The sequence below is a fragment of the Hibiscus syriacus genome, unplaced genomic scaffold (assembly GCF_006381635.1).
Source record: "Hibiscus syriacus cultivar Baekdansim isolate YM2019G1 unplaced genomic scaffold, ASM638163v2 tig00117056_pilon, whole genome shotgun sequence".
Taxonomy (NCBI): Eukaryota; Viridiplantae; Streptophyta; class Magnoliopsida; order Malvales; family Malvaceae; genus Hibiscus; species Hibiscus syriacus.
In genome coordinates this window covers 3,977,120-4,004,513 of record NW_024063539.1, presented here as the reverse complement: position 1 = coordinate 4,004,513, position 27,394 = coordinate 3,977,120, and the positions used below count along the sequence as shown (strand labels likewise).

General features: G+C 33.9%; 4 protein-coding genes, 1 long non-coding RNA gene and 2 pseudogenes across 6 annotated transcripts; 4 read left to right on the top strand and 3 right to left on the bottom strand.

The window, feature by feature from the left end:
- The window catches only part of LOC120198377, a 39,190-nt pseudogene extending 27,934 nt beyond the window's left edge, over nt 1-11,256 (top strand).
- Nucleotides 999-2,128, bottom strand: LOC120198230. Its single transcript, XM_039199589.1, has one exon. The coding sequence runs from the start codon at nt 2,061-2,063 to the stop codon at nt 999-1,001; it is 1,065 nt and encodes a 354-aa protein (XP_039055520.1). The 5' UTR covers nt 2,064-2,128.
- Nucleotides 2,618-8,139, bottom strand: LOC120198376. 2 transcript variants are annotated; one of them, XM_039199730.1, is made up of 10 exons: nt 7,284-8,139; nt 6,015-7,157; nt 4,736-5,884; nt 4,561-4,602; nt 4,198-4,274; nt 3,877-3,961; nt 3,665-3,748; nt 3,436-3,537; nt 3,209-3,307; nt 2,618-3,049 (listed from the first exon to the last, which is right to left on the bottom strand). In XM_039199730.1, the coding sequence occupies exons 1-10, from the start codon at nt 8,040-8,042 to the stop codon at nt 2,939-2,941; spliced, it is 3,651 nt and encodes a 1,216-aa protein (XP_039055661.1). In that variant the 5' UTR covers nt 8,043-8,139; the 3' UTR covers nt 2,618-2,938. The 2 variants fall into 2 exon arrangements, with proteins under 2 accessions (XP_039055661.1, XP_039055662.1); XM_039199731.1 differs by having other exon boundaries at nt 6,015-7,174; nt 7,284-7,406.
- Nucleotides 10,189-11,154, bottom strand: LOC120198385. The gene is made up of 3 exons (XR_005523364.1): nt 10,813-11,154; nt 10,638-10,724; nt 10,189-10,549 (listed from the first exon to the last, which is right to left on the bottom strand). It is a non-coding gene; the product is annotated as an uncharacterized LOC120198385 (long non-coding RNA).
- Nucleotides 11,257-18,226: 6,970 nt separating the features above from the next.
- On the top strand, nt 18,227-21,334 carry LOC120198380 (annotated as a pseudogene).
- Nucleotides 21,335-21,761: 427 nt separating this feature from the next.
- LOC120198383 (B3 domain-containing protein At5g42700) lies at nt 21,762-23,605 on the top strand. The gene is made up of 7 exons (XM_039199735.1): nt 21,762-21,834; nt 21,866-22,044; nt 22,137-22,232; nt 22,310-22,341; nt 22,442-22,604; nt 23,143-23,349; nt 23,505-23,605. Exons 2-7 carry the CDS (start codon nt 21,898-21,900, stop codon nt 23,544-23,546), a joined length of 687 nt encoding a protein of 228 aa, XP_039055666.1. The 5' UTR covers nt 21,762-21,834; nt 21,866-21,897; the 3' UTR covers nt 23,547-23,605.
- Nucleotides 23,606-26,061: 2,456 nt separating this feature from the next.
- Nucleotides 26,062-27,166, top strand: LOC120198381 (BRI1 kinase inhibitor 1-like). Its single transcript, XM_039199734.1, has 2 exons — nt 26,062-27,080; nt 27,123-27,166. Exon 1 carries the CDS (start codon nt 26,163-26,165, stop codon nt 27,072-27,074), a length of 912 nt encoding a protein of 303 aa, XP_039055665.1. The 5' UTR covers nt 26,062-26,162; the 3' UTR covers nt 27,075-27,080; nt 27,123-27,166.
- Nucleotides 27,167-27,394: the final 228 nt, after the last annotated feature.

The following is a 27,394-nucleotide window of genomic DNA, read 5'->3' as shown; positions in this document are numbered from 1 at the left end:
AAGATCTAAGATATGAACTTGCCATCATTAAGTGGCACTTGCAATAGAAGACATCTAACATTGTTAAGTCATTGTGTTGGTCACATCTAGAAGATGACAATTACTTTATTCTCTAAATGTCTTTGTTACGTAAACTTGTACTGTATTTTTGTATGATCCACAATGACGAATTCACAAATTATAAGTCTAAGATTCTAGAAGTGGAAGAGGTCCCCTCTCTCGTTTTATTTTCTTATTTAGTAATTTTTATGATATTATTTTCCCCCCTTGAAACTTGGACTAATTTAAGTGTCTTATCCTTCCATATCCACATCCTTGCCAAATAGATTTCAGATATTAATTTTAATTTGTATCATTCAATGTTTGAATGTGTCGTAAATTGCACATATTGGACATTTTGTCTTTAATTTTTATAGATAAATCTTTATATATTCTTTTCAAATATTCCTAAATATATAATATTTAAGTTTTAGAAGGATGTTTTAGAATTTATGTGTGACGATTTTAAAGTACATTTTAAAAAATATATGTATAATTTATTTTTTTCTGGAAATCAATTGTTTTCTTTTATACATTGAATTAGATGATTCCACTTCATTAAAAACAAAATTATATATATGATTCACATAGCTTTTGATCTAGTTCATTTGAATAAATTTGTATATATATTAATTTAATTATTGATATTTGATATGTTGATTGACTAATTCGAAAATTCATCCTATTATAGACTAAATATATATTATTTAATTATTGATATTTGATTTATTGATCGACTAATTCGAAGATCCGTTAAACTTCTAGATCAATTAATTGTTGATGAATAAATTTGTATTTGATATATGTGAACAAACCTCAATTATTTCACAATTAAAAAGCTAATGGAAAATTTAAAGAGTTCCATTGATTTCAAAAGCATTCTACTTATAGCAATAATTATGAAACAATTACTATTTACAAAGACAGAAAAGAAACACATGAAAATGGAGATGATGAAATCACTTGGCATTGTTATATGATGGAGCAAGCGTTCCAGAACCAATGGAATTGAAAGAAAATTTTCCCAGAATTCCTTGTTTGTACGGCATGAAAGTTTTCTTCTTCATATTCTCGGACGCTGCTTTGTTCGTCGTGTAATGTAACTCGTGAGCCGATACTTTTCTCTTGGACGTGTCTTTGGATTTAAAACTAGAATTCTTGTTATAATTATCTTCAGGTTTTCTGAAAAACGACGAATATTTCCTAAACGGGTCTTTATTATGCCCCTCCGATGCGCTTCTAAACAAGAGCAGATCTTTTAATTTCCATTTTCCTGAAGAACCCTTTGAGGAAGACGGAAGTTTCCAACTCAAAGACGATTGATTACTGCCTGTGGTTTCGTTGTTTTGATCTCGCCTCACTTTTTCTTGTTGTTCTCCCAATGGAAGTTCTGAGACTCTGTAAGGAGAAAGTGATCTCGTTGTTCTTCGAGTTGAATTCTTTGATGACGAATCTTCAACTCTTCCTCTTCCGTTCTCTGTGTTTTCTACGCTTCTTTCAATGGCAGTTTCAAAAGGTTCTTTTTTCTTTCTCGGTGAAAAAGCTTGGAAGATCTTTTTACCTTGTGGTAATGGCGATTTTGACGACCTCGGGGATGATAAAAATGAGGTTTTTTCATCATTTCCATTGACAACCCGTAACCGCGGTGGAGGTTTCAAGGGCTTGATTTTGCCACCGTCGAAGAGTTCTTCAGCTGAAAGCTGGAGAGTTTTGCCCGATGGCTGACGAAAATGAAAAGCAAAACCATCATCATCGTGACGGATCTTTGTTGTTGGTAATGATTTTGGTGTGCCAGTTCTGTCTTCCCAATCAAAAGGAACCGCCAAAGAAGTGTTTCTCATACAGCTTTCAGTGATTTGAGTATCATCCATCGTCGACAACCCATCAAATTCACAATAAAAGTCGGACAACCGTGAGGGGCTCGTGGGTGCACTAAAGAAACATTCGCCAAATCGTCTAGGCGAAGAAGGAGCGCTGTTGAAATCAAAACTCAGATTCGGAGAAGTCGCTTTCATTACCTCCATGGTTTATTTTCTCTCACAAAATCTCAGCTTTCTTCAGAATTTTCAATTTGTTTATAGACTAGATGTCTGATCTTCGATGTTCTCTGGGTTTTGTGTTTATTTGGCAATTGAACGTGTTCTGTTTATAAATAGTAATTTAATTTTGTATTATTGCGGTAAGGATGGATGTGTTATGGTGACCCACCAGTGTTTGAATTTTTTGGTGAAGCAGAAGTTGACATGAACCCACCTGTATTTGTACATTAAATAAATAGCTGAAACATCAACTTTTCTACTTATATTATATTACATTAAAGTCATCATTTGTGGCCTAGGATATCTATCTCCCTTAAAATAATTTTTTAATAAATATTTAAATTATATTACTTTATACTTTGAGAGTTAAAAAATTTTAATCGAATTTTTACATACGTGACATGAAATTGAACACTAATAAAATTTTGGGCAAACTCCTAAGAGACGTGTTTTTCTGAAAGTGAACAGAAGCTTATTCAAGAACAATGAACAGCAGCATTAAGGATCCATTAGTCTAATATTTGAACAATGTGTATTCCTCTTTTATTAGCAAATGTGTGTACAGTATTTTAAGAACCCATTCATTGGATGGGTTTCTGCTTCCTAGAGATACAAGTAAAATGTAAATAAAAATAAACAAAAGGATGTACAGAAAGCTGCGACACAAATGTTGATCATATGCAAGTATATACTGGGAGGTGCTAACTTTTACCTAAAGGTTAGTTACTTGATCCACTCCTAATCATAAAAGTTTGAATCCGCCAACCTCCAAGAAAAAAAAATCAGACATAAAGCCAAATTCGGGGGAAAAAATGAGAAAGAAATGATGCCAATTGCCGAGTATAATGATAAACTTTTCTTCATGTATATTGAGCTTTGAGTTTTCGCAAGAATTCTAATGCTTCTGTGTATGAAGGATCTGATCTGCTGAGCGGTTTGCATGAATTTATATGATCCGTAGAATCTAATACCTGTTTCGCAGTAGAAACAAGAATAGATGTTGGGGGGTTAGAACCTTTTACAGAATCATATGATGTTTACATATTTGTTTGTCACATCATTGTGAAAGGATCCAGAGTTTTATCATTTAAGAAAATATTAGGCATCAATGTCGAAAGATAAACACTTACAACAAGTTCACCAAATCCGGGATAGGCTGATTCAATTGGCACGATTTCCATACGAAATGCCCATCCTCCGTAACCTTCAACTATCGGAGTGACCTTGGTCTGAAAGATAGCAAATTAGAAGCTCATATCAAGCTTGCAAAGTGATAAAACTAAAATGAAATGCAAATGCGCACAATGATGCAAGATTCTAGGAGGGTGACAATAGATTATAATGAATAGATGCTTACCTCACAGAAACTAAGGACTTGGAGCATCTGTTTCTTGTGAAGGCGACGAAGAAAGTCATTAAGTTGCACAAGTCGAGGAGAACCACTTCTCAATTCCCCTATCTGTGAAAGAAAAGCAGTTAAAAAGGTCCGGTGTCAGATTCTGGATTGAAACTATTGTAGGAGTCCAAAATTCCAGAATTACAGGTATGTATTGATTAAAAAAGTTCATAATTGAACATATACTAACAGTTGGAGCTGGACGTAACACAAGCCCCATTCTCCAGGGCATATCGGCAAGCTTGCTCCCAAAATGTGGGCAGCTATAGAACACCTGGAATTAGATGAAACACCGCGATTATTGAACTTGCCACTGCAAGTTCAAATACATTAACAGCACACCTCAAGGTTCCTTCTCTAAACCGGGGTATTTGGAATAAAATAATGGAAATAGCAACTTACAACTCCAACGGTGTTGTTCACAAGGTTGTCCATATTTTCTGTCTTTGCTTTATATAGCATCTGCTTGACCACCAGACCTCCCAGGCTTCATATAAGAGGAAATCATGCATCAAACAAAAAGGGAAATTTGGAACAATTAAAGACTATCTTAAGTCACAAGAAGAGTTTTGCACCAAAAGACACCGACTTAAACTTTTATTTTCCAACACGAAGAGTAACATTAGCCATTCGATGTCAAATAATAATCATGTCAAAATACCAATTGCACCAGAACCCCCAAGCCAAAAAAGGAAAAGAAAAGAGGAGATTAAATTGATTAACCTGTGGGTCACAAACACAACAGGCCGACTCCCAATGCCTGCAGCAACCAGCTTCTTTAATAACATGGAACTAACTTCCTGGAGGTCAAAATGAGAAGTTCATGAATAATGTCAGAAGAAAAAGAAATTGATACCCAAATGTTTGAAGATTTCTGTCACACCGACATACATCTAAGAAATATGGAAGCGTATAACACCATAAATCGAGTTCCAAATGATGTGCTCATTGTTGCATGCTTTTAAAGAGAACTCATTACTCAAATAACATGCATCTAAGTATTTCATAAATAAATAAATAATGAAAGAACAAGAGTAACTGAAGCATAACAAAAAGTGACAAACTAATAAAACAAAAGCAGCAAACCTGAAGAGGCAGGGAAGCTCCAGACCACTGTGTTAGGTTTGTCTGTGTAGCAAATAAAACAGATTTTGGAGTATGAGAGACAGTCACTGAAGACCTCAAAAGTACAAGAAGTGAACAGCTTGCAAAAAACCTAGTAATTAAAATTTCTTAAAGCTACCACCAAACTAAAACAAACCTTGTACTTCAGGGAAAACAAGCGAGCATGAGGAAAATCACCCGAAAGCCATTCACCTGGCCAAAATGTTCCAAGCTTCCCTGCTTCTTCATCAATTTTCTCTACCAAGCCAGACTTGGTTGAGGATTTATCCTCAGATATGCGCCAAGTTTTATAAGGTCCACCACGAAGCCCATGTACAAAGACGATATCCATTTGAGGAATTTCAGAATCAGAATAATTATTAGGCACATTCGAAGAATTGGATGAGTCAGCAACATCTGAAACTTGGGTTACATTTGTACTATTACTATTCATGGAATCAACCTCATTTGAAATAGACTTATCTTGCTGCACAGAGGATTGGTCTTTTCCAGGAGGACCAGGACACTTCCACTGGGGAAGTTCAGGGTTTATTAAGAATATCATATCATCGTAACTTGGGCAGTTGTGTGTACCATCTCTGCTACCATTTCCAGGATCACTATTTACCGAGTCAATACCAATTTGTTGATTGCAAAATACATTTAACAGAATCGCCCTAGCATAACTTCGTATCTTAAGATCATTGATGCTTGATGTCTTCCCATCAGCACAATCCTCAAGCCACTTACACAATGTTTCATCAGCTGCAATGACTTTCTGGACTTTTGGAAGGAGTGAAAGAATGGTTAAAAGTCTAGCTGCATGCCTCCGAATGTGAGCAGTAGGTGGAACTCGAACACTAGATGGATTATTCGTATTTGAAGGTGATGACTCACTACTATTACTTGAAACCCTTTCTTGCGCCTCAGGTGCTCTAGATGCAGCATAAGCCTCTATTGCAGACAGTTTCTCATAATCATCACATAACAAATAGCGTCTTAGCAAACATAAGACCCCCAGATCCGTAATTTTATCCTGCAATAAAGAATCTTCAGCACAAATTTCAGTCAGTGCTTTGATCCCCTTGAGGGTTGCCAATGCAGAATCTGCAACATCAAACTTTGGAGGATTATCTTTCTTTAGATTTTTAAATGGTCCAGTGAAAGGTTCAAGAGAAAGAAGATCTGCTAGGGGGAAGGTATCAACAGAACCGGTCAACTGATTTCCAGCCAGATTAACAACTGCAACTGCTAATTGATTAACAGTCTGTCCAGCTGAAAGAATGTTAGACTGATCAATCTGAGTCTGCAGATTTCAAAATATAGTGAGTTGAAAATGTAAAATTTTATTCTTAGATTCCAAAACAAGTGCATAATGAGGTTAAGCTTGTTAATAAAAATGAAAGCAATAAAAAACAAAAGGTACATACTCTAACCTTCACTTTGTCGGTGCCTTCTTTAACAGATGATGCCTTGCAGGAAGCCAGGGTATCATTTAGCAGAAGAGCTAACCATCCTTGAGAAATTGGAACAGAAGATGGGCCGTGGTCTTCAAGAATACATGAAAGAATTCTTATGGCAGAGGATCGAATTCCAGTGGAGGAAGATTTTCCAAAAACCCAAGAAAGCAGAATACGAGACCACTTTTGACTTTCTTCAATAGATAAATGCCAATCCTCAGTTGAGAGCAATTCCAAAGATTTTGCCAGAGCTTCTTGAACCTGCTGATGCTTTGCAGTTCTCTTTGCAGTGACTCTCATCAACTCCAGACCCTTCTCCATTACAGTCCTCCGTGCTTCACGGCTCCTCTCAACAGCAACTATAAAAGCCGATAAAGCCATTTGAGATAATAAAATGTCTTCATTTTTACTTGCATGTGATGCAGTAGAAAGAAGAGTGGACGCCCAATCAGAGATAGAGTCATTTAAGGTTAGATTATGGTCTTCCAATAACAAACGAGCCACCAAGCTACCATGCCATTTCACAGATCTCTCAGGTGCTAGTAAGGCACTCATGACAGCCTCCCCATCTCGATCCAATTCTTCAATATGAGATCTATTGGTCTCCGATGCCATTGCCCAGTTGGCTAACGCCCAAGCAGCAAAAGGCACAGCAACATGCTGAGTATGCAAATCATCCCAAAGACCTGGAACAACAGCAGCTGACAAATTGGCTTTGTCCACGGAACTATCATGCTTATTCAACAATTCAAGTGTTTTCGGAGCATCCCTCTGTAATGCTGAAGGGGTATCATTTGAGTTATCTAATGGCATATGCTCTGCGGTTCTCGACAGCCCTAAAGCAGTCGTTCCTTCAAGAATTTTAATCCCAATCCCTTTCATACCTCTTCCACCATCATCATCTTCGTCCTCCCCCTCATCTAAATGCATATCACCTTCTTCAATAACTTGAACAGCTGCTGCAATATCTCTCATCTCAGCATTCTCAGGTAGCCAAGGCTTAAAAGATTCCTTCTCTACACTATTACAATCGGATGTAACAATATCCATTATAGCAGCAACAAGCATACTTCTACCTTTCAAAGAATCAGAAATATCGAATGAACTACGACCCGAATGCTGCTCCCACACAAAAGATATTTATCAATGGTAAAACAAAAAACTTAGAAGCACCAACAAGATTCGGGTGCAAAAAAGTTGCAATTTCATAATCAGTTGATAAACAAAAGAAATAAAACAACGTACCCTTTTGGATTTATTTTGAGGTTGACATGAAAAAATGAACCTCAACAGATAGGAAACAGCGCCTGGCCTTCCAAGCACATCTCTACGCACGTCAGGATCAGCAATTAGATAAGCCAACGCCCTTGCAGCCTCGGCCTGAGTGCTGCAAACATCTATCTTGCCGACAGCTACCGTCTCCAGCAGCCAATCGACTACCGCGCCGCCATTGGCGCTCACAATGGCAGCCCTGCGGCTCGCATTGGCAGCAGCAATGTCCGCGAGCAACGACGCCACGCGTAGCTCGAACCCCACCCGAACTTCATGGTTCGCGGACGACATCACCGACCTCAACGATTGCCACAAAACAGAGGCGGCAACGCTGGTTTGTTTAGCCTGGTGGACGATCCTCCTGAAGGACTCATTCGATTTTTGAATCGAATACTCAATCGATTCGTAAAGAGGGCTTCTTCTAGGGTTAGGGTTATTATCGTCGGAGGCTTCATTGCCTTTATCAACAAGTAAAACGGCGACGGAAGCGACAACAGCGGAGAGTAGAGTGGCGGAGAGGGCCAAAACGGAATTTCGAGAAAGAGAAACGGTTCTGGAAGGGACAGTTGAAAGATGAGTTTGAAAATTTTGCGGCGGCGGCGATTGGGAAGGTTCGGGATGTCGATTATTAAAATTATTAGGGGATTCAACGGGGTTTGAAGAGGAGGAGTAAAACCGTCGCGAATAATGAAGAAAGAAACGCCGACGAGATCTTAAACAGTGACGAAGCATAATTTAATTGGGAAAACTATCGGAAAAGATTAGGAAATTCCGTTAAAGACGCTGTTTAAGAGGATGGCGGGAGGAAAGTTGGAAGTTTAATATTGATGGTAAAGGACGGTCTATGACAATGGAATTTTCTAGCCGTATATGCCTACCTTTCTCTTCTTTGCAACAAAGGGCCTCTGAATTTTATTTGTTTTCATATTAGTTTTCATGGGCCTAATTATTCTGAATTAGCCTCCTCAATTTATCAAATTAATTTTTCAGTCCGAAATATAAAAATAACCTATAAATAAATGGATTATTTGTAATAAATTTAATATATAAATATAAAAATAACCTAATTATACTAAAGTAGCCTCTTCACGTTAAATTTGATATATATATTCTCCCAAAAGGCAGAATTAACAACCATAAAAGAATGAGAAATTTTTTAAACAAATAGCTAACAAAAGCAAATTGTGTTTTATGAAAACCGACCATATTCCCCTGGGTGCAATTTATAAACAAAAACAAATTTAAGAAAACCTTTAAAAATATTTGGTCAATTAAAAAATTATTTTCAAAAAGACCCTTCCAAAAGGTGGATGGAATTTATAAACAGTGAGAGAGGTAAAAAATGAATTTAAAAAATAATTAATTGATTAAAAATCAAATTATTTTTTATGAAATTCTAATACATTCCCCAACAAGTGACTGAAGTTTATATGATTTTTTAATTATTTAACAAAAAGACTTAAAAAGGAAAAAAGATTGATTATTTTTTATTTATTTTTTTACATAAAGAGTCTGAAAAATCTCCTATACTAATGTTTGAAAATTATTCAAGCTACCCCTAGCAACAAAAAATCATTGTTTTTAAACAATGGAATTAATTAAACTACAAACAATAGCCTCCTAAATTCTCAGCATGCCGTTTACAAAAACCAATATGCCTTTCGTGATACAAAAAAAAAATTGGGTTCTGCTAATCAGATGTAAATGTAGCATTCTAAAGAGTCATCAGCGGGATCTCGGAATTGACTGCCGACGATCATGTCTTGTTGCTTGAAGTTCAGACGCTAATGACATTGGGTACCCAAGGAACGATAACAGGCGCCTTTGGGTTCTGTATTCTTTAGAGTATCGGTCCTTAAAGTTCAAAGTCGGCTTCTCTGACTGCAATTTAGTTTTCTTTATTAGCTTCGAGTTGCAAACAACTTCTGGTGGATGCTAAAGTGCCATGAAATGGTTAATGGATTGAAAAACAACACTTACGTATTTCAGCCAGTATTCCATGAGTTTGTGTTCGTATTTATATGGGGAATAGCAACCGGACTCGGAAAGACAATAAACCCATATGCAGGGTTTCAAATCACGGTCGCGGTCGCGTTTTCGGTTATTTCGGATTTACCGTGATTGCGGCCGTCGCGGGCGCTATTGCGGCTGTCGCGGATGCTATTGCGGCCGTCGCGGGTAACTCGGACGGCGGCGAAACCGCTATATCGCGGCCGAAATCATGGTCGCGGACCGTTTTTTAAAACCCTGCCCATATGTTGCATTTCTTTTCATCTGGTTTTGCGGATCTCGCCTGATCTATGCAAGCCTGGCAGCAATCACCAGCATTTTCTTTGGGATTGGAAATACCCCATCGAACACAATCACCATCGTAATCAGTATGAAGTTCAGGGTTGCATTCCGTTGGGAGAGGCCTCCCCGCTAAATTTTGTTCGTCATCTTCTGTACAAGAGTATTAGACCTCACTGACAGCCATTTCTAACCATTACATCAACTTAAAATATGCATGTTATCTTGACCTATGTTCTCCAACTCTTTAGTTTTCCTAAACCTGTCTCCGAACATTTGTATACGGGGTATGTTCCTCGATTATAAGAAAAAACAAAAACTTCGATAAAATATTGAACATGCCCGTGTTGGATCGGATACGTTCGCATTATCCAACACTCACTCCCAAGTTTGTGGTTTTGATCAACAGGAGAAATTGAACAATTACCGGTATCTTCCACACCCTCAGGGTTATCATCATGTTCTCGATTCTTAATGTCAGTATCGCATTTCTTATACCTCAACACATCTGCAAGTTTCCGTAATAAGAATGTAGCTAAGACTGTGATTTTTCATTAATAGATTATTAATGGACTAGCAAACTCTGTAATCGTTGGCTTATACAAAGATTACAATCTTCAACTTTACGGAAAATAGTCTTATCCTAAAACATCAGAAATGCTCAATCCATGTATAACTACACCACAATAGAACACTAGTTACCAAATAAGAATAAACAGAAACACAACATCGTGTTCACTTGAAACTGTAAGCTAAATCACCCGAATCAGTCAAAAAATGAAAAGCTTAGGCAGACACCAACCTCGCTGCTAGCTGGCAGTAGCATTTCGTCTCAAACTTCTCAATCTTTGCAGTATCTCATCAGTTATCTTATTCTTAACTGCTTGTGGCAGTTCAGCTACACCCGTTGACTCTTCTTCACCCCAAAATTCAAGCTTTAATCGCTTTACCTTTATTTACAGATATCAACATTCAATACTACCACCACAAACGGGGGAAAGAAAGAGAAAAAAAGGAACAATTGGATAATTTGCATACCAATTTAACATGATCTATAGGTTCATTGGCTCTTCGAATTCTAAGTGATTGTTCCATTTTTTATATGATCTGGTGTATGCTTTACAACTAAAAAAAAAAAGCAACTCCAGAAAATCAAAAGACTAATTAACAGAATTTTTCCAGAAAAACCGAAGGCAAGCTAATATAAACTCACCACCATGATCTTTGTTGGGATAAATGTAGAGAGAATGGAGACAATAGAGAGTAATAAAAATGTTAAGGGAGCAAACAATCAGAGTGATTCTTCTACACGGAGACAGACCCGAACCCGAACCACCCCATTCCGGTCCTCTGCCTTCTCTAGCCATCTCCAACCTACTTCGCCCACTGCCTCATCCCACCATGTTCTTTCGCTTCCCTAAACAAATGGATCAAATGGGTTTCACCAGATCGCGTTAATCAATCAAATTTGCTTCTAAATACGGAGGAGCCCCCGCTCCAGTGAACTGTTGCTCTCTTGGATTTTCCCTTCTCTCTCTTCTATTAGCTTGGCACCCGGAACACTCTTTTTTTTTTTTGGATTTTAGGAATGCTTGTAAATTTTATTATTTATAATCTATTTTATGATATTCATATTTTATAATTAGTCAATCGATTATATTCTCTTCAAAATGTAAAAAAAAATGTAAATAAGATAATATTTTTTTAATTAATCGGCGAGTATAAGATAAAATAATTTTTAATTATTTAACATTAAATGTTACACTTATGAAATTCATAGTGTATTATTTGAGATATCTCAAATAATAACAATAATTCATTTATCATCGATTAAAAATTCCGAAGAGAACAATTAACGAGTTCAGGTGCATTTTGTTTTGTAATACCTAATTATTAATATGGATTTGATAGACATAAATCCCGATTAAAAAATGTTATTATTTAAATCAAATTAAATGAAATTTTATTACGAAAAAAATGAAGTAATAATTTTGACTGTTTATTTTTTATAATTTGGACGAAGAATCTCAAACAATAATTCTATAAAAGAGAAAGAACAAAAAAATTAAAAAAATTACACACAATGAAAGAGATTTTAAGAGGGAGCCCCTATTACCGAAAGTGAATAGTTTGCCACTACTTTATTATGCAGATTAATGATCCCCTAGCAACTCATTTCTTCAATATATCAAGAATATACCTCAAAGAAAAAGCAAGAAATATCACAAGAAAAAAAATCAGTAAATTGAAAAATCACTGTAATCTCATCTCTCTTTTCGATAAAATTATTCTAATTTTATTTAATACAAGCATATTTATTTCTATAATTATAAAATCTATCATTATTACAACACTTCTTTACTTAATATTTGGTCATTGAATCAGAGCTGGAAACAGACCTTTAACATGCAAAAATTAAAAGTCTCAAACCGTTACCAGATCTGTGGTCGGCTTCAATGTGTATTGTATCTTAGGTTTATGGGCTTAAACATAGTCTTGTATAAATTATAAGCATGGGGATCAAAATATAGTTTATTAATTATCTAATTAGTCCATGATCATGTGAAACGTACCACGCACTGCTTTCACATGCATTTGCTTTTTCTTAATCAACAAAAAAATTGAAAAGCCAGTCCTTAATTAAAATTAAATAGTATGTATCGACTGAGATTAATTCAAGTGATAAACAATTTAATTAAATTATATACAATACGATACGTCACATAAATAAATTGTAACATCCCAAATTATAGGTTAGTGACTAAATTGTAAAATTTCAGAATTTGGTGATTAAAGTGGAAAAGTTGGAAAGTTCAATGATTTATGTGGAGATAATCCCTGGAAGTTTTTAGTAATTATCCAAAGTAGTAAAGGGCAAAATGGTCATTTGACAATAAATATATTTTTTATCACCTTTAATAGGAGATTGAAACGTGGAAGATGAAAACATTTCATCTATTCTTCCTTTCTTCTTTCTCCTCCCGTAAGAGCTCAAGGGCAAAGGTAAATTCTTCATTAGTTGATTATTTGTTCAACTAAAGGTTGGGTGTTGTTCATTGGATAGTAATTAAGCTTAAGGAAAGCTTAATTGGTTATAAAACAACAAGATGAAAGGTATAGGAGAGATTAAAGATTTTGAGTTTTTGAATGAAATCTTGAAATAAAGTTGATAAGTTGAATTTGACTTGTCAATAGTTGAATTAAGAGATTTGGAGTGATAGAAAGGAATTTAGAACATGTTGAAAATTGAGTATAATTCTTGAATTTCATTAAGAGGAGAGGATTTTGAGAATTAAGATGGATTAAATGAGTACAAATGGGCTTAAGTATGTGTGTTTGAGTTTAGTATATAGGAGAGGTTGAAATATGAAGTGTTTAAGATGAAATGAAGTAAATTTCGTGCTGAAAATATGATTTCTGGGCAAGGGGAATCGGTACCCATTCAAGGGATTCGGTACCCATTCAATGGGGAATCGATACCCCTCAAGCGAACCAGAAATTCCAGAATCTCATAGGGGAACCGATTCCCCCACAGGAGGGAATCGATTCCCCCTAAAGGAAAAATGTGAATATTGGTTTAATAAGTTCGTTTAAGTTGCTAGTATCCAATTACAAGGTGTAGGTATCTAATGATTGCCTCAAAATGTACATTTATGTAGATTCTGCGCGTAAAGCAATTCCGGAACATTTGGCAAGTAAGATCGATCAATGGAAAGATAAGAGATTGTAATTGACTAGCGAGGACAAGGTGAGTGCATACTAGTGATATGTAGTGTTTAATGGAAATAAGACTTGCGATGAGTCTATTTCCTAGAGTAATATGCATGAAGTCATGGACAAAATTATGTGTTGTTATAATTATATGTGATTATCTGTATTACATTGATTGTATGTATGCATGACTAAAGATAATGATATGCTTTGTATATGCTATATGATTTATGTAAAACTTTATTATGTAATAATGGAAAAACATGGAATAAGTTATATGATAGAGTCATAAGAAATGAAATGAACACGAGAGAATAAGATAACCAAGTATAAGTCATATGATATGGTATAAGTGATTATACGAGAAATGTTAGGAGACTCTAAGAGAATAGTATAAATTCGAGGGCATAAATAAGGATACATAAGTTATATAGGGAAGATTGATAAATTAAAGGAAACTATGGTTTATGTATTATAGTGAAGAGCTACAAAGTTTTATTAAAGAGTATTGTGGAAGTCATGAGAAATTGAACTAAATAAATAGATGGTTTATGTGAGTGGAAAAGGAAAATGATATTAAATAAGTGGAAATTATTTATAAGATAGAATGAGACTAATTGAACCTGTAATATAAACTTTATAAAGGAGTATTTGGGTAAAATCATTATATGATACAATTATAGAGTATTATTATACAAATTATATTAAAATATGATATATGAGAATATGAGTAAGTTTATAGGTTATTGATAGGACATATAAGAATATATAAATGTATGATGATATGAAAAATGTAACTAAGTTTAATGATGTTGAACTCTATGAGTAGAAGTTATGTGATTATAAGTAACATGATTATATGATCACAAGATATGATACATGATATGAGATATATGAAAGAGAAAATATATGTTATATGAAATATTATATGACTATGCAATTATATGGAAATGTTCTACTCGTAAGTGAACCATGGGTTCATATGTATATGTGATATGTGATTTGTATGACGATGAGCTATGTGAAAGAACTACATGACTATGTGTATATGTGAATGTATGTTAACATAAATATTAATGCCCATGTTATGTGTCATGAGAGCTAGGGGTATAGTTGGCATGCCAAGAGTAGAGGGTCTACGCGGTCCTTCGGGACATATATGTATTCTTTGGAACATGTGTGAAGTCTGGTGAGACACATACTTGATCCTTGGCATATGTATATGATTCTTAAGGAATGATATGTGGTCCTTCGGGACATATATGTATTCTTTGGAACATGTGTGAAGTCTGGTGAGACACATACTTGATCCTTGGCATATGTATATGATTATTAAGGAATGATATGTGGTCCTTCAGGACATATATGTATTATTTGGAACATGTGTGAAGTCTGGTGAGACACATACTTGATCCCTAGTATACTTAAGGAATGATGTGTGGTCCTTATGGACATTATTATATGGCACTACGGTGCAATTCTATACGGCACTCCGGTGCAATTCTACGTGGCACTCCGGTGCAATTATACGAGCTGTGGTGACAGCATAGTGCACAACCTCTATAGACTCACATATCTATAGTTCTCACATGTGTACATGGGCTTTGAAAAGAGAACATAATTTGATATAATGATATGTGTATTTCTCATGACATGGTAGAAGTGCATATATGTCATGGTGATATGAGATGCTATGCGTTTATGTATTATATGATTATAGAAATTCGTAATGTATTGTGGCATATTAAAATATATATAATATGTTTATATTCATTATATGCTCATATGACGGAATTGAAGTAATGACAAGGGAATTAGTAAGGATAAACAGGTTGGTGATATGAGAACAATGTATGTGATATATGTATATGATGTGTGATATGAATTGCATGATATGATATATGTGTGATAGGGGTTATGATATATGTTACATAATATACATGAATATATGTTGATGTATATGTAAATGAGTTGTATAATTTGATAGCATAAAACAGTCATGCATGATTAGTGGGTATGAATTCCATTAGATGTGTTTTTCTTTATGCCTCACTAAGTCATCGACTTAGCGTGTGAGTGTTTCACACGCAGGTTACAGAAAGTGAATATATAAGTTGTGAGGAGCAATACAGGTCAGCATCTCCCTTACAAGATTTCAGATCAGAAAATAGATGAGTTAAATGATTTTTGTTATTTTGAATATAGTTGGCATGTACTAATTGATTGAGTTAAATATGCTCTGATCGATTTTGGTTATTGTGGTCAAATTATGTAACTAAACTGCTTTTACTTTAATGAAAGCTTTAAATATTCTTTGAATTTTGTCAAGAGTCAAAGTTTGAAAAGTCAATGTGACACCTCAGACTCGTATCCGGGTCGGGGTACAGGTTAGGGGTGTTACATAAATTATACGAGCATGACATACATATACAAACATATTAAAATGTATGTTAAAGAATTATAATATTTTGGGGGGGGGGGGAAACAATACAAACATAAAGATATAAAAAATAGCATGAAGTCAATACAAATGTACGAATATAATTAATTTATTAAAGTGTAAAAGAAAATAAATTTGATGAGATTATAAACTATTATGTTATGTATGTATTTCTTGCAAGTTTTCGTTAAAAGTTAGTACCATATTGAGAAAGCATATATGACGTGTTGAAAATGATAACAATTAACAAATACTAATTAACAACAGAGATTAATTAAGTACACGAGTCATAATTATTTTTAAAAAATAATATTTAATAATTTTTTTAAAAAAAAATGGTTATGACATATGTTTATCAATTATCCATTCCAATATAAACTCTGACCGAATAAAGTAAAACTAAATGAAGTGTGGACAAACTAAGATTTACAACCATTTTATAGTTTGAAAGAAACTTTAAACTACAAGCCATTACGATTTTGAATGTGAAATAAACAATTTTTAAAATATAAAATAAATAATTAGTTAAAATAATCCTTACAAGTATTATATGTATAAATAATTATGAATTTTTTAATAGTTCAAATAATTACAAGATAATATTTAATCATAATATATCGTAGTTATTGACAATAAGCACTACAGATATAATTGCTCGAACTCAAGACCTCAATGAATAACAATACCTCATTAAACTGTTAAAGTCACTTAATAAACTCTACAAATAATTATTTATTAATATCGTGTTATATAATATATTTTAATCAGTTTCACATGTTACATATAATATATATACAAAAAAGCAATTAATTATTTAGTCAAATTAAATCGTATATACGAGTTAGAAAACATTAATGAGAATTTAAATGTTATATAACATAAATCAAACGACTTTAATATTTAAGAGATGATTGTTATCTATAAAGGTTTTAGGTTCGAACACGATATTTTTAGAGGTATTTAAGCATTAATTATCAAATGATGAAAAATCTTTCAAACATATACTACTTTATAATCACTATAAATTAATAAAAATTGTTATGAATATAAAATTCATCATCTAATTATGATCACTAAAAAATATTATTTTATTTGAAAATATCAAATTGAGTTAGAGATATGTTTCCATGATGTCACTTTTGAAGCCATAACTTTGATTTGGTCATGGTAATGGATGGACTCGATTGCTCATCCTAAGATAAGGACAACAATAATACAACCTCTACTTTAAAAAAAAAAATCCAAAAATATAAGGAAAATAAAAGAAAACGCAAAAGATGGGAGCCATTCTCCTACGGTTCGCTGCATTTTCACATTTGTGAGCACCCCAAACAGAAGAAAACTTTGAAAGTTAGCATATCTAGTCCTCCAATTATTAACTGACACGCAAGGGCTAAGAGTGGTATTTCTGTCATTTTGAATTTTTATAAATGATTAGCAAAATAATCCAAAATTGTGGAGTTTTCTCAAGATCAACTCGAGCTAAATGTGAGTCATTTAATTAATTTTGTATTATTGTAAGAAAAGTAAAAGTTTTCAATTTATATTTAAAAAAATCGGTTTATATAAGTTTCGAGTAAATTTATTTTATTCTAAATTAAAAAATATCTAGTTAACTAAAATTGTAATTAATTGTTAAATAATTTTAATTTTGATTAACATTAAATTTTAATTTGGATTCCTTATAATCCCTCCTTTCTTTATAAAAAATTTTGAATATATTTTTTATTTTTCATTTGAATCATGATTTTGTAATAATTGACTCTATTATAATTTTGATATGTTATTTGTAATAACACCAGTTATTGCAACTTAAAAAATGAAAAATAAAAAATAAAAGGTTAAAATGTGCTTCAAGTTCTTATGCTATTTGTATATTTATAATTTAGTCCTATTATTCTTATTTATAGGAACTTAATCCTTTTACTTTTAGATTTTAATAGTTAATTTTTTTAACAATTTCTACTTAGGGGAGGGATTTAACCACTTGCCTTATAAGTTGTTGACTAAATTATAAATGTTAATACTATAAAATCTTTTATTAAATTCGTTGTGACGGTGTAGAATAGAAAAAAATAGTAATTTACCAGTCATGTAATAAAAAAATCGACACTATTATTCAAGGTAAATCCATTTTTTTAAAGGAGTAAAAATGAAGTCATAAAAATATGATAGAATTTAAGAAATAATTTTAACAATACTAATAATCGGTGTTAAAATTGGGAAGTAGATGATTAAATTTGCATAAACAAAAGTAGAACTAAATTTCATATACATAAAGAACACAGGGACTTGGAGCATACTTTACTGAAATAAAAATAACAAAACAAAGCGTCTTGTTGCAACCTTGACATCCCCGGTTGCTAGATTTATATGGTAAAACCAATCGCAGGAAATCAAACGGACTTTTCGTTCACGGTTCCCTATAAAATGCGGACCAAAAAAAAAAAATTCACACTTGCATTATTAATCTAATTCATATATACGATCGAGAGATTGAGTGAAATTCTATGCGGTTTCTACCTTTTTTCTTGAGGTGCAGGGAGCTAAGAGAAGCTTAATTATTGCTTGGTACTTCGAGTTGAAGAGGTAAAGGCAACGAGAGGATGTGGGGATTTGGGGGCAGATTTTATTGGGGAAGAAAAGATAGGGTTGAAAGAAGGAGAAACGGAGGAGGTATAGTTGTGGTGTTTGCTTGGATGTCCAGTCAAGAGAAGCACTTGAAGAACTATGTTCAGCTCTACGCTTCTTTGGGTTGGGATTCTCTCGTTTGTCATTCAGAGTTCTTAAACATGTATGTGTTTGTTTAAGCTAATTTTGGGGTTTGATTTGCTTTTTATTTAATCGTTTTTTGTTGGTTGGTGGATGCTTTTGAGTTACTGTAGCACCTGATTTCTGTTCTGTGAATTGGTTTCTTTTTTATTGTCGAATTTTATTTATTGCCATTTTTTTAATGCTTTGATCTTGAATTCTATGACGATTTTGCATTTCTGATTAAAAACGAATGGTTCTGCACTTACGCTATTCTTATGGATTATGAAATTGAGGGATATTTGGTTTGAATTGCTGTATATGGTCACGTGGCTTTGATTGTTGCTTTTGAACTGAAATTTGATGTTCATCTGCTTAGCGTTGACTGACGTTGGAGGGGGATTTTGATGTTTTTGGTAATCTGTACAGGTTCTTCCCAGAGAAGGCTGCTGCTCTAGCACTTGATCTTCTTATAGAGCTTGTTCAGGTAATTCTGAAAACAATCTCAATCTCGATGCTCGGACTCTTTAATCTTGCTCTAGTGTTTCAATTGGCTAGATTGGAACACACCCTCTGATGGAATTTTATGCTTTTGTGTATTGAGTGAGTTTTCTCTTTCTGATTTTTTTTATGCAGGAGCTGAAGATGAGGCCATGCCCCGTGGTTTTTGCATCTTTTTCTGGTGGTCCGAAGGCTTGTATGTACAAGGTTCTTCAGGTATCCACTTTGAAAAACCCAATTTTGTTTATACCTTTTATATGTTAAAGGCCTGTTTCGTTTGTTGTGGTGACATAGTTTTATATTTCCTTGTTGCAGATGATCGATGGATTGTGTGAAGTACAAGTAAATCCGGTATGTTGCCTCTCTATCAAGATGCAAACATTTTACTAACTACTTAAATCATGCCACAGCAATCATTCTTTCCCTTCTTCTTTATTTCTAAATATACAAATGGTGTTAGTGGGGCTATTAAGGTATCGATACTGAAAATTGTTGCTTCTCTTTTTCGTATGATATAAAAAACAACTAATGGTGGTATAATGGCATTTGCTGAAAAATGTTCTCCTTGAGTTATAATCAATATTGTTTATGAACATTATTATAGATATTTAAGTTCTATTTGCATTCTAAATATTATTTTACTTCTGGTGAAGGATGATCTCCAACTGGTGAAGGATTGTTTTTCGGGACATATTTTTGATTCTAGTCCGGTGGATTTTACCAGTGATCTGGGTGCTCGATTCGCTGTTCACCCAAGTGTTCTCAAAATATCTAATCCACCCAGAATAGTATCTTGGATAGCAAATGGCATTTCCTCCGGTCTTGATGCTCTCTTCCTCAGCAGGTTTGAATCCCACCGTGCTGAGTATTGGCAGACTCTATATGCTTCAGTTGTAAGTGTACCATAAAAAATGTTATTCAAGTTATTACTTCCATTTTTAATATTTTATTTACAAATAGAAGTCTTTTGCAGAAAATGGGGGGCCCTTACCTCATATTATGCTCTGAAAATGATGATCTTGCTCCTTATCAAATTATCTGCAATTTCGCTCAAAAGAATGCAACAACTTGGTGCTGATTTAAAACTTGTGAAGTTCAATGGTTCACCTCATGTAGGTCAGTTTCTAAACTTATGAGATATATTAAGTTTTAACCATGGTTCAGTTAAACATATTTAAACTGAAGAGATTGGATGTAAAAGTGGAGCCTTACATATAATGCAAGTAGTCATTTATTCATCTTCAAACACGCATCACATGCTCTGCAGCCACCATCTTTTCTTGTTTTAGCTAACATCATGAAACATATGGTTTTTTATTGCACAAATGCCGGTAGCAATGGGATTTTACCATCTTTTTTACCCAAAAAAAAGGCTTAAACAAGAAGCTTCGGAAGGATCTCATGTTTATGCTATACATTTGAAAGAAACTTTTTATGATCCAGACCCATTTATTTGCATGATACAAAAGGTTGTACAGTTATCTTAAACATAAACCTGGCTGATGCAGCAGTAGAGAAAAATTGACAGAAATAACAGAGATGCGAGAACAAAGAGATCAAAGAGAGAATACCTAAAGAATAGAGATTTTTGAAGGCTATATCTTATTCAGGCAATAGCATTGACTATTCAACTTGTGCCAATTAATGGTATTTGCAGGTCATTACCGTCCTTACCCAATTGGCTACAAGGATGCTGTGACCGAGCTTCTTGGTAAGGCAGCTGCTTTATATTCCCGAAATATTCAACAATTCGAGGGTGAACGGATTGAATCAGAAGGGGCGCAGGATGAAATCTCTGAGTCGATCTCCAATATCAGCAAAATAGCCTTAAGCCCAAGCAAGAGTTTCCGGGGAACTCTGCTGCAAAATGATAATTTCCTCTTGCCGAGTTCAATAGAATATTATGAAGGAAGAGATTTCGGGTCTGTGCAAGACCAACACAAGGAAGGTTTGGTCCCATTGCCTCACCCACCAAGCATTAATCTTCACGGGGTTCTTGGTCAGATCCTTTTCGACGCATGTGTTCCGAAGAATGTTGAAGGTTGGGATCTAAAGTCATCAGATTCCTCAAGCCGACACCAATATACCTCTCGGCGGAATTCCCATTTCAATCCAATCAAATGCATTCGAAGATCCAGGCTATAATCATATCTTGTTGACTACTCTTGGCAGAGGCTTGTTCATCGGAAGAAGGAATGCTTTGCAACTCCTAAAAGGGGGGAAATATGTGATTTCTGATTTTTTTTCTGTTTTGTTGAACAATAAATGGTTAATGTCATGCTTTGAGCTGTTAGACCTCTGTTCTAACATAAATTGTATAGAGAATTTACTAGAAAAGCTAACTTATGTATAATTTGTTTGAATAATAGCCTTCTTTCAACAAAAAAAAAAATGCGTTTATAAATTAATTTTTTTTACATTTAATTTATGTTTCTATAAGAAATTAATGCTTTATACCTTTCTCCTTTAACAATATTCTTTTTCCTTTCCCTTCTTTGAAATGTGGGATGTAAAATAGCACTAAGAATGAAAAGTTTCCTTATTATACCTATACTCGATTCAAGTTTCAAGATCAACTGCATTTTCTTCAGCAGTACTACAAGAAAGAAGACGCGGAAAAATTAAAGGAAAGACGAAATTGTCAACACTCATTTCCATTTTGAATTTGAATATTTGTTCGAATGGTGGTTCAATCGAGGAAAATAATAATAATAAATAATAAATAAAACCCATTTAAATCAATACGTGGGAACCCAACGGTCGAGTGTGTTGCTTTTAATCAATGCGCCATTCCCATTTCCCCAAAGTTCTTCTGATTTTGATTTTAAAAAAAATACTTCTTTTTATTTTGATTTAAAAAAATACTTCTTTTGATTTTGATTATCGCCAACAACAATGGTGGTGGCTAAGGAGAAGATGTTGTCGTACGAGGAATGCCGTCGAAAACGAGTGGAAGAAAACAAGAAAAGAATGGAAGCTCTCAATCTTCCTCAGCTCTCTCAAGCTCTTCGTACCCCATCTTTCAAGCCCTCTCCGTCTCCGGTTCCATCTCTCTGCATTTTCTCCTTCAATTCTTGAAATCATTTTTTACTAGTCTGAAGCTTAATTTGGATTGTTCTTTTGATCCCAAACAGAGAAAATCCTCAAAGCATCGGACAGGCGAAAAACAACTGGTGGTGGTTAGGAGATCGGGTCGTGTTGCCAACAAACCCGCCCCGGTTTATAAAGAAGTGAGTGGTTTCCTCAATACAGTTCTTGGGTTTATTAAAAAATCTGACATTTATCTTGCCCTGATCTTTTCCAATAGATTCTTGTGGACAAAGTGATGATACCTAGAAGGTAATGTTTGTTTGGGTTTTTTTATATGCTTCATTTTAGTTGTTTTAATGTTTTTTTATTTCTTTTTTATTTTATTTTTTTTTGCGTGTGTAAAATTTAGGGTATCTAAGCACAGGGATTTGTCGAATCGGGTGTATGCTTCAGATGAAGCTAGAGCAGAAGCTTTGGAGAAAGCAGAAAAATTGGAATCTGATTTAGGCCCTGATTTCCCTGTCTTCATCAAGTCCATGCTTCAATCACATGTTACTGGTGGATTTTGGCTGGTTGGTTTGCCAATCCATTCATTGTGTTTTGCTTTTTGTTGTTGCTTATTCAATCTAATACATGGTGGTATACCAATGCTTGACATGAAAACTCAAAAACGGCCAATTTTTTTTTTTGTAACACCAATCAAAATTCATGTACATTATAAAATACTTTAAACATGATTATGATATGAACATGCGCTTTCATGCTGTAGCGTGTGTTATTCAAGGAAATCATTTGGTGTTTTTGGTAGGGAACTAATAATTTGGAAAGGTTGTTCGATGTCTATACTTAAGGTTGGTATTCGGCTGATTTGGTTCATGATTTAAACATAGGTTATGGGATAGACCACTGCTGCTGTTATTGATGGTTTCTGCATGTTTCACTGCTAAGATAAATGATTGGTTTGTTAATTTAGAAAGAACTACATTTGCACTAGACATTGATCATTTGGACTTGAGAAAGAAATAAGAAGGAAAAGGAGTAGGTTCCTCATATTAAGAATTGTGTTAATTTATCTCTCAACCAGTACTATTTTGTGAAAAACGACAACAGGGCCTTCCAGCGCACTTCTGCAAGACATATCTTCCAAAGCGTGACGAGGTTATGACTTTAATTGACGAAGAAGGCCATGAGCATCCAACTGTATATTTGGCTAGAAAAGCAGGACTTAGCGGTGGATGGAAAGGATTTGCAGTTGCTCACAAGTTGGTCGATGGGGACGCAGTGGTTTTTCAGTTAGTTCGACATACAGCATTTAAGGTGTTTTGTCTCTGTCTTTAAAACATGGTCTATGTTTACTGCAGACTATCCCTTTCTGATATCATTGGAACTTTTGTCTATGTGCATAAACTGTATATTTGTTATGCTTCCATGTTTTCAGTAAGTCATTCTTCACTTTGTTCCCTTATTTCTAGGTTTACATTATAAGGGTGAACGGTTCCGAACAAAGTAACTAGCTATTAGCTTCGAACAATTCGGATTGCTGAGCCATAACAGCAGTATCGTTCAGGTAATCACTTTAGATGAATACTGCTGAAGTTTGATAAGGTGTTGGTTTCAGGAACTATGCTTGTTTAGCAAGAGATTGTAATTTGTAGGAGCTATATTGCCTATACTGAAGTGAGTGTCGTATACGGATATGTTTTGGGAACAAGTGCACATGTCCGACCATGTATCGGATATTCTCTTCAAGTGCTGTCAATATTCTGTTTCTATTGTTTTGCCATCTGTTTTTGCCATCTAACTTTCCTATGCTCCAGCTGTTATGCCTTTATGATTAATCAATATCGTATTCACTTGTTTTTGTTTTATTAATTTCAATGTTGCAGGTAATACATGGTTCTGCAATGATTTTGCCATTTTAAGATTTTCTTGGAAGCATATGATTGAGAAACTAATTACCCTTTTTGTTCATAGATTTACTTGACACCAAGACCTGCAATGGATGTATGTATTCCAACTTTAATCTAATTTATTAACTGTATGATTGTTGAGTTATTATTGCGGCTGTTCCATGTTCCAAGTCCATGTTACGAGAATTTAAAATTTTCAGGAATACATCTCCCTATCCATCCTGATTGGAAACTGAAATCTTTGTTTTATTTCGACATTCATGGCTTTGCTTACCTTTAGAAGAGAGAGTCCACCAAAATAATGCCACCATGATTGGGATGTTCACCTTAACTATATGAACAAAATTCCTCACCTCTTTTACACCTTACACGTGTGTGGGATCAACCATCTCACTTAACTCTTGAAAAAATTGCTTCCCATTCTAAATCCTCACTCATGTTAATGTTAAGTCTGATTTATACATTTTGTATATTTAAATTTGGCTGAACACAAATTATACAACTCAAATGTTGATTAAGCTCACATATATTTGTAAATGATTAATTAAATTTCAGTTTAGTTTATTAATATTATTATTTTATTTTTAATTTAAAAATTAAAAAAATATAATTTCTCTTTCATTAATGTATTTATTTTGTTCTTGTATATATAGGTAACTTAATATATTTTTAATTTGTATGATGATATATTATAAATTCCATTTTTATGTGATATTAAATACACAATATATACAATAAAATTATAAACATATTATCAACTTACAAAATGGGCTAGCCAGGGTTGAGGCTTTAAAAGGAATACTTTAAGTCTAATATTTTTACATTTTTTTTAAAAATTTCAATAAGACCTTTTGATTTAGATAGATAACTTGACTGTTGAATAAGTCTGGTCAAAACTAAACAAACTAGTTTAACTAGTATACGCCAAATCTATTGATAAAATAAAATAAAAATATTAAAAATCAACTTTTAAATTATATATATATATTCATTATTTTTCTTTAATTGATTGAATAGAAAAATGAACACAAATTTTGTTAAGAATATTATATAAATAAATTCGTAAAATTTCAAGCCATGAGAGTAGACTCCAACTTCTTCAAAAACATTCATGACTCTGCAAATTCTTCGTCAAGATAATAAAAAATGATAGCATATCAGGTAAGATAATGATGGAATTATAAAAGAAACATAGTCCAATCTGTTATCATAAAAAAAAATCAAAATGATAAGATGGAAGTTTAGTAGGTCAAGTCATAAAAGTAATTTGCTTTATATTGCGGTTCCAACTTTGACCGATTGGAATTGAAATGAATGCACATGTTATACTGTATGTGTGGACATGGCCCTAAGCCTTTGAATGGCACAACTATGGTGATAGAGAGAGGACATGTATCCAAAAATATATAAACTATGCATTTCACCGTGACTATTGCCATTCAGTCCATCCGCCTGTTGTGCCCAAATTTGTATGTTTCTAATCTAAATTTCTTTTGATTAAATTGTTAGATTTTGACAAGTGTATTTATATTTTAGGAAAGTGGTATATATATATATATATATAGAGAGAGAGAGAGAGAGAGAGGGAGGGAGAGAGAGCATATGGATAATTGTTTACTATAAATACTTTACAAAATAATTTAAATGACATAGTTATTTAATTTTTTTTAAATTAAGTTGATATTAATTTAGTTTTTTTTATAAGTTTATATTTTATAAAACAATCAAATGATATCCTTTTAAATAAAGAAAAGTTGATGGTTTAATTTGATTAGTTAGACTTAACTGAATACAAGAATTTATAATAATTAGTAATTGAGATATGTGTGAATAATACTTATCCTAGTAATTAGACATGATTTTTTAAATTAATTCATTATTTTTTAAGAATTATATTTATAAATATTATTAACAATTGATTTTAGATATAGTGATAAAAGGGTTATATATAAAAAATTATCATGGATTTGAATATCAAGTGAAGAATTTAAGTTGTTTTATTTAAATATTTGTATAATTGAAAAAAAAACCAATTGGACTTTTCTTTGGTCTGATACTGTAGAATAATGCAAAACATATTAGCAAATATATATGTTTCATTTGTACCAAACACATTAAACCCCAAACTCCATCTCTTTATTTCCCACTCTTACACAATAATCAAACTTTTGAGAAATTTCTTCAGATTTTTGTACTCTGAAGGCAGCTTTAGTTTCAATCATGGATACTCATCATCAGCAACATGAAGAAGAAGAAGAAGAAAGCAAGTTAAAAGAGGAAATAAAAGAAGGGTCATCATCAATACTATCCCCTGTTTCAGCTCCTTCACCCTCTCCTTCTCATGATTTCTCCTTCACAATCTCTCTCCGTTCATCTTCCGAGTTAGTCTCCGATTATAAAACCGAAACCCCATCTTCGATCGCCGCCGATTTGTCTCCGGCCGATGTCATTTTCTTCCATGGCCATTTGCTTCCCCTTCATCTCCTTTCTCACCTCCCTGTCCCCCCACGTTTATCAACAAGTTCATTGGACAGCTTCAACGTTCCGGGGAGAGAGTTATTCGATGATCCAAGACCTGTAAAACCCATCAGCAAAAGCGACGGCAATATCCGGAAGCACGTAAGGGTTAGCCACAGTCATCATCATCGTCATCAGAGCCACACCATTGAAGCAAAAGTGAAGAACAAGTCAAAGTCTTTCTCTTTGTTCAGTTCAAAAAGACAGCAGAAAGGGGGCGTCAACGTTAGAGAAACAGAAGAGAAAGAGAATCACAAGAAGAAGATTAGATTCGATGTGAGTCATGTGTTGAAGAGGTACATGAGGATGATTAGGCCATTGTTACTGTTCAGAAGAAAGAGAGAGAATCACAATATCCATAGCCAAGCTTACTCCTTTTCAGGTGATTTGAGCTCGAGGAACAAAAAACCAGGGTGGAGAGGAAGGAGAGGAGATTATTATTCAGCTCCTTCTTCAATGAGAACATCACCTACACATAGTGGTCTTCTTGTTGCAAACAAAGGGTCTCCTTCTTCAACCAGGGATAGCACCATGGAAGAGTTGCAGGCTGCAATTCAATCTGCAATTGCTCATTGCAAGAACTCCATTAAAGGGGAAGAAAAACTTAAATGCTAGGACTAGTTTTGATTTTCCCCCTTTTCATTTTTAATCAACTTCTATGAGTTAGATTACTGCCTTTTCTTCTTCTTTATGCATAAAATGGTAGGGGTACGGAATTAGTTTAAAATAATTGAAGACTGCTTTAATAAAATTTTCATCTTAAAAATGAAAATTTGTTCTGAATCTTTCTTGCTTTTACCGTGAAGAATATGCCATAGATTGGCGACAAGTAAATATTTTGAAGGATATTATTTAACATCTATATTCAACTATGTGTCCCATGTTAAACATAAATTTCTGTAATAACATCAACTTGTTCCTACCAAAATGCTAAA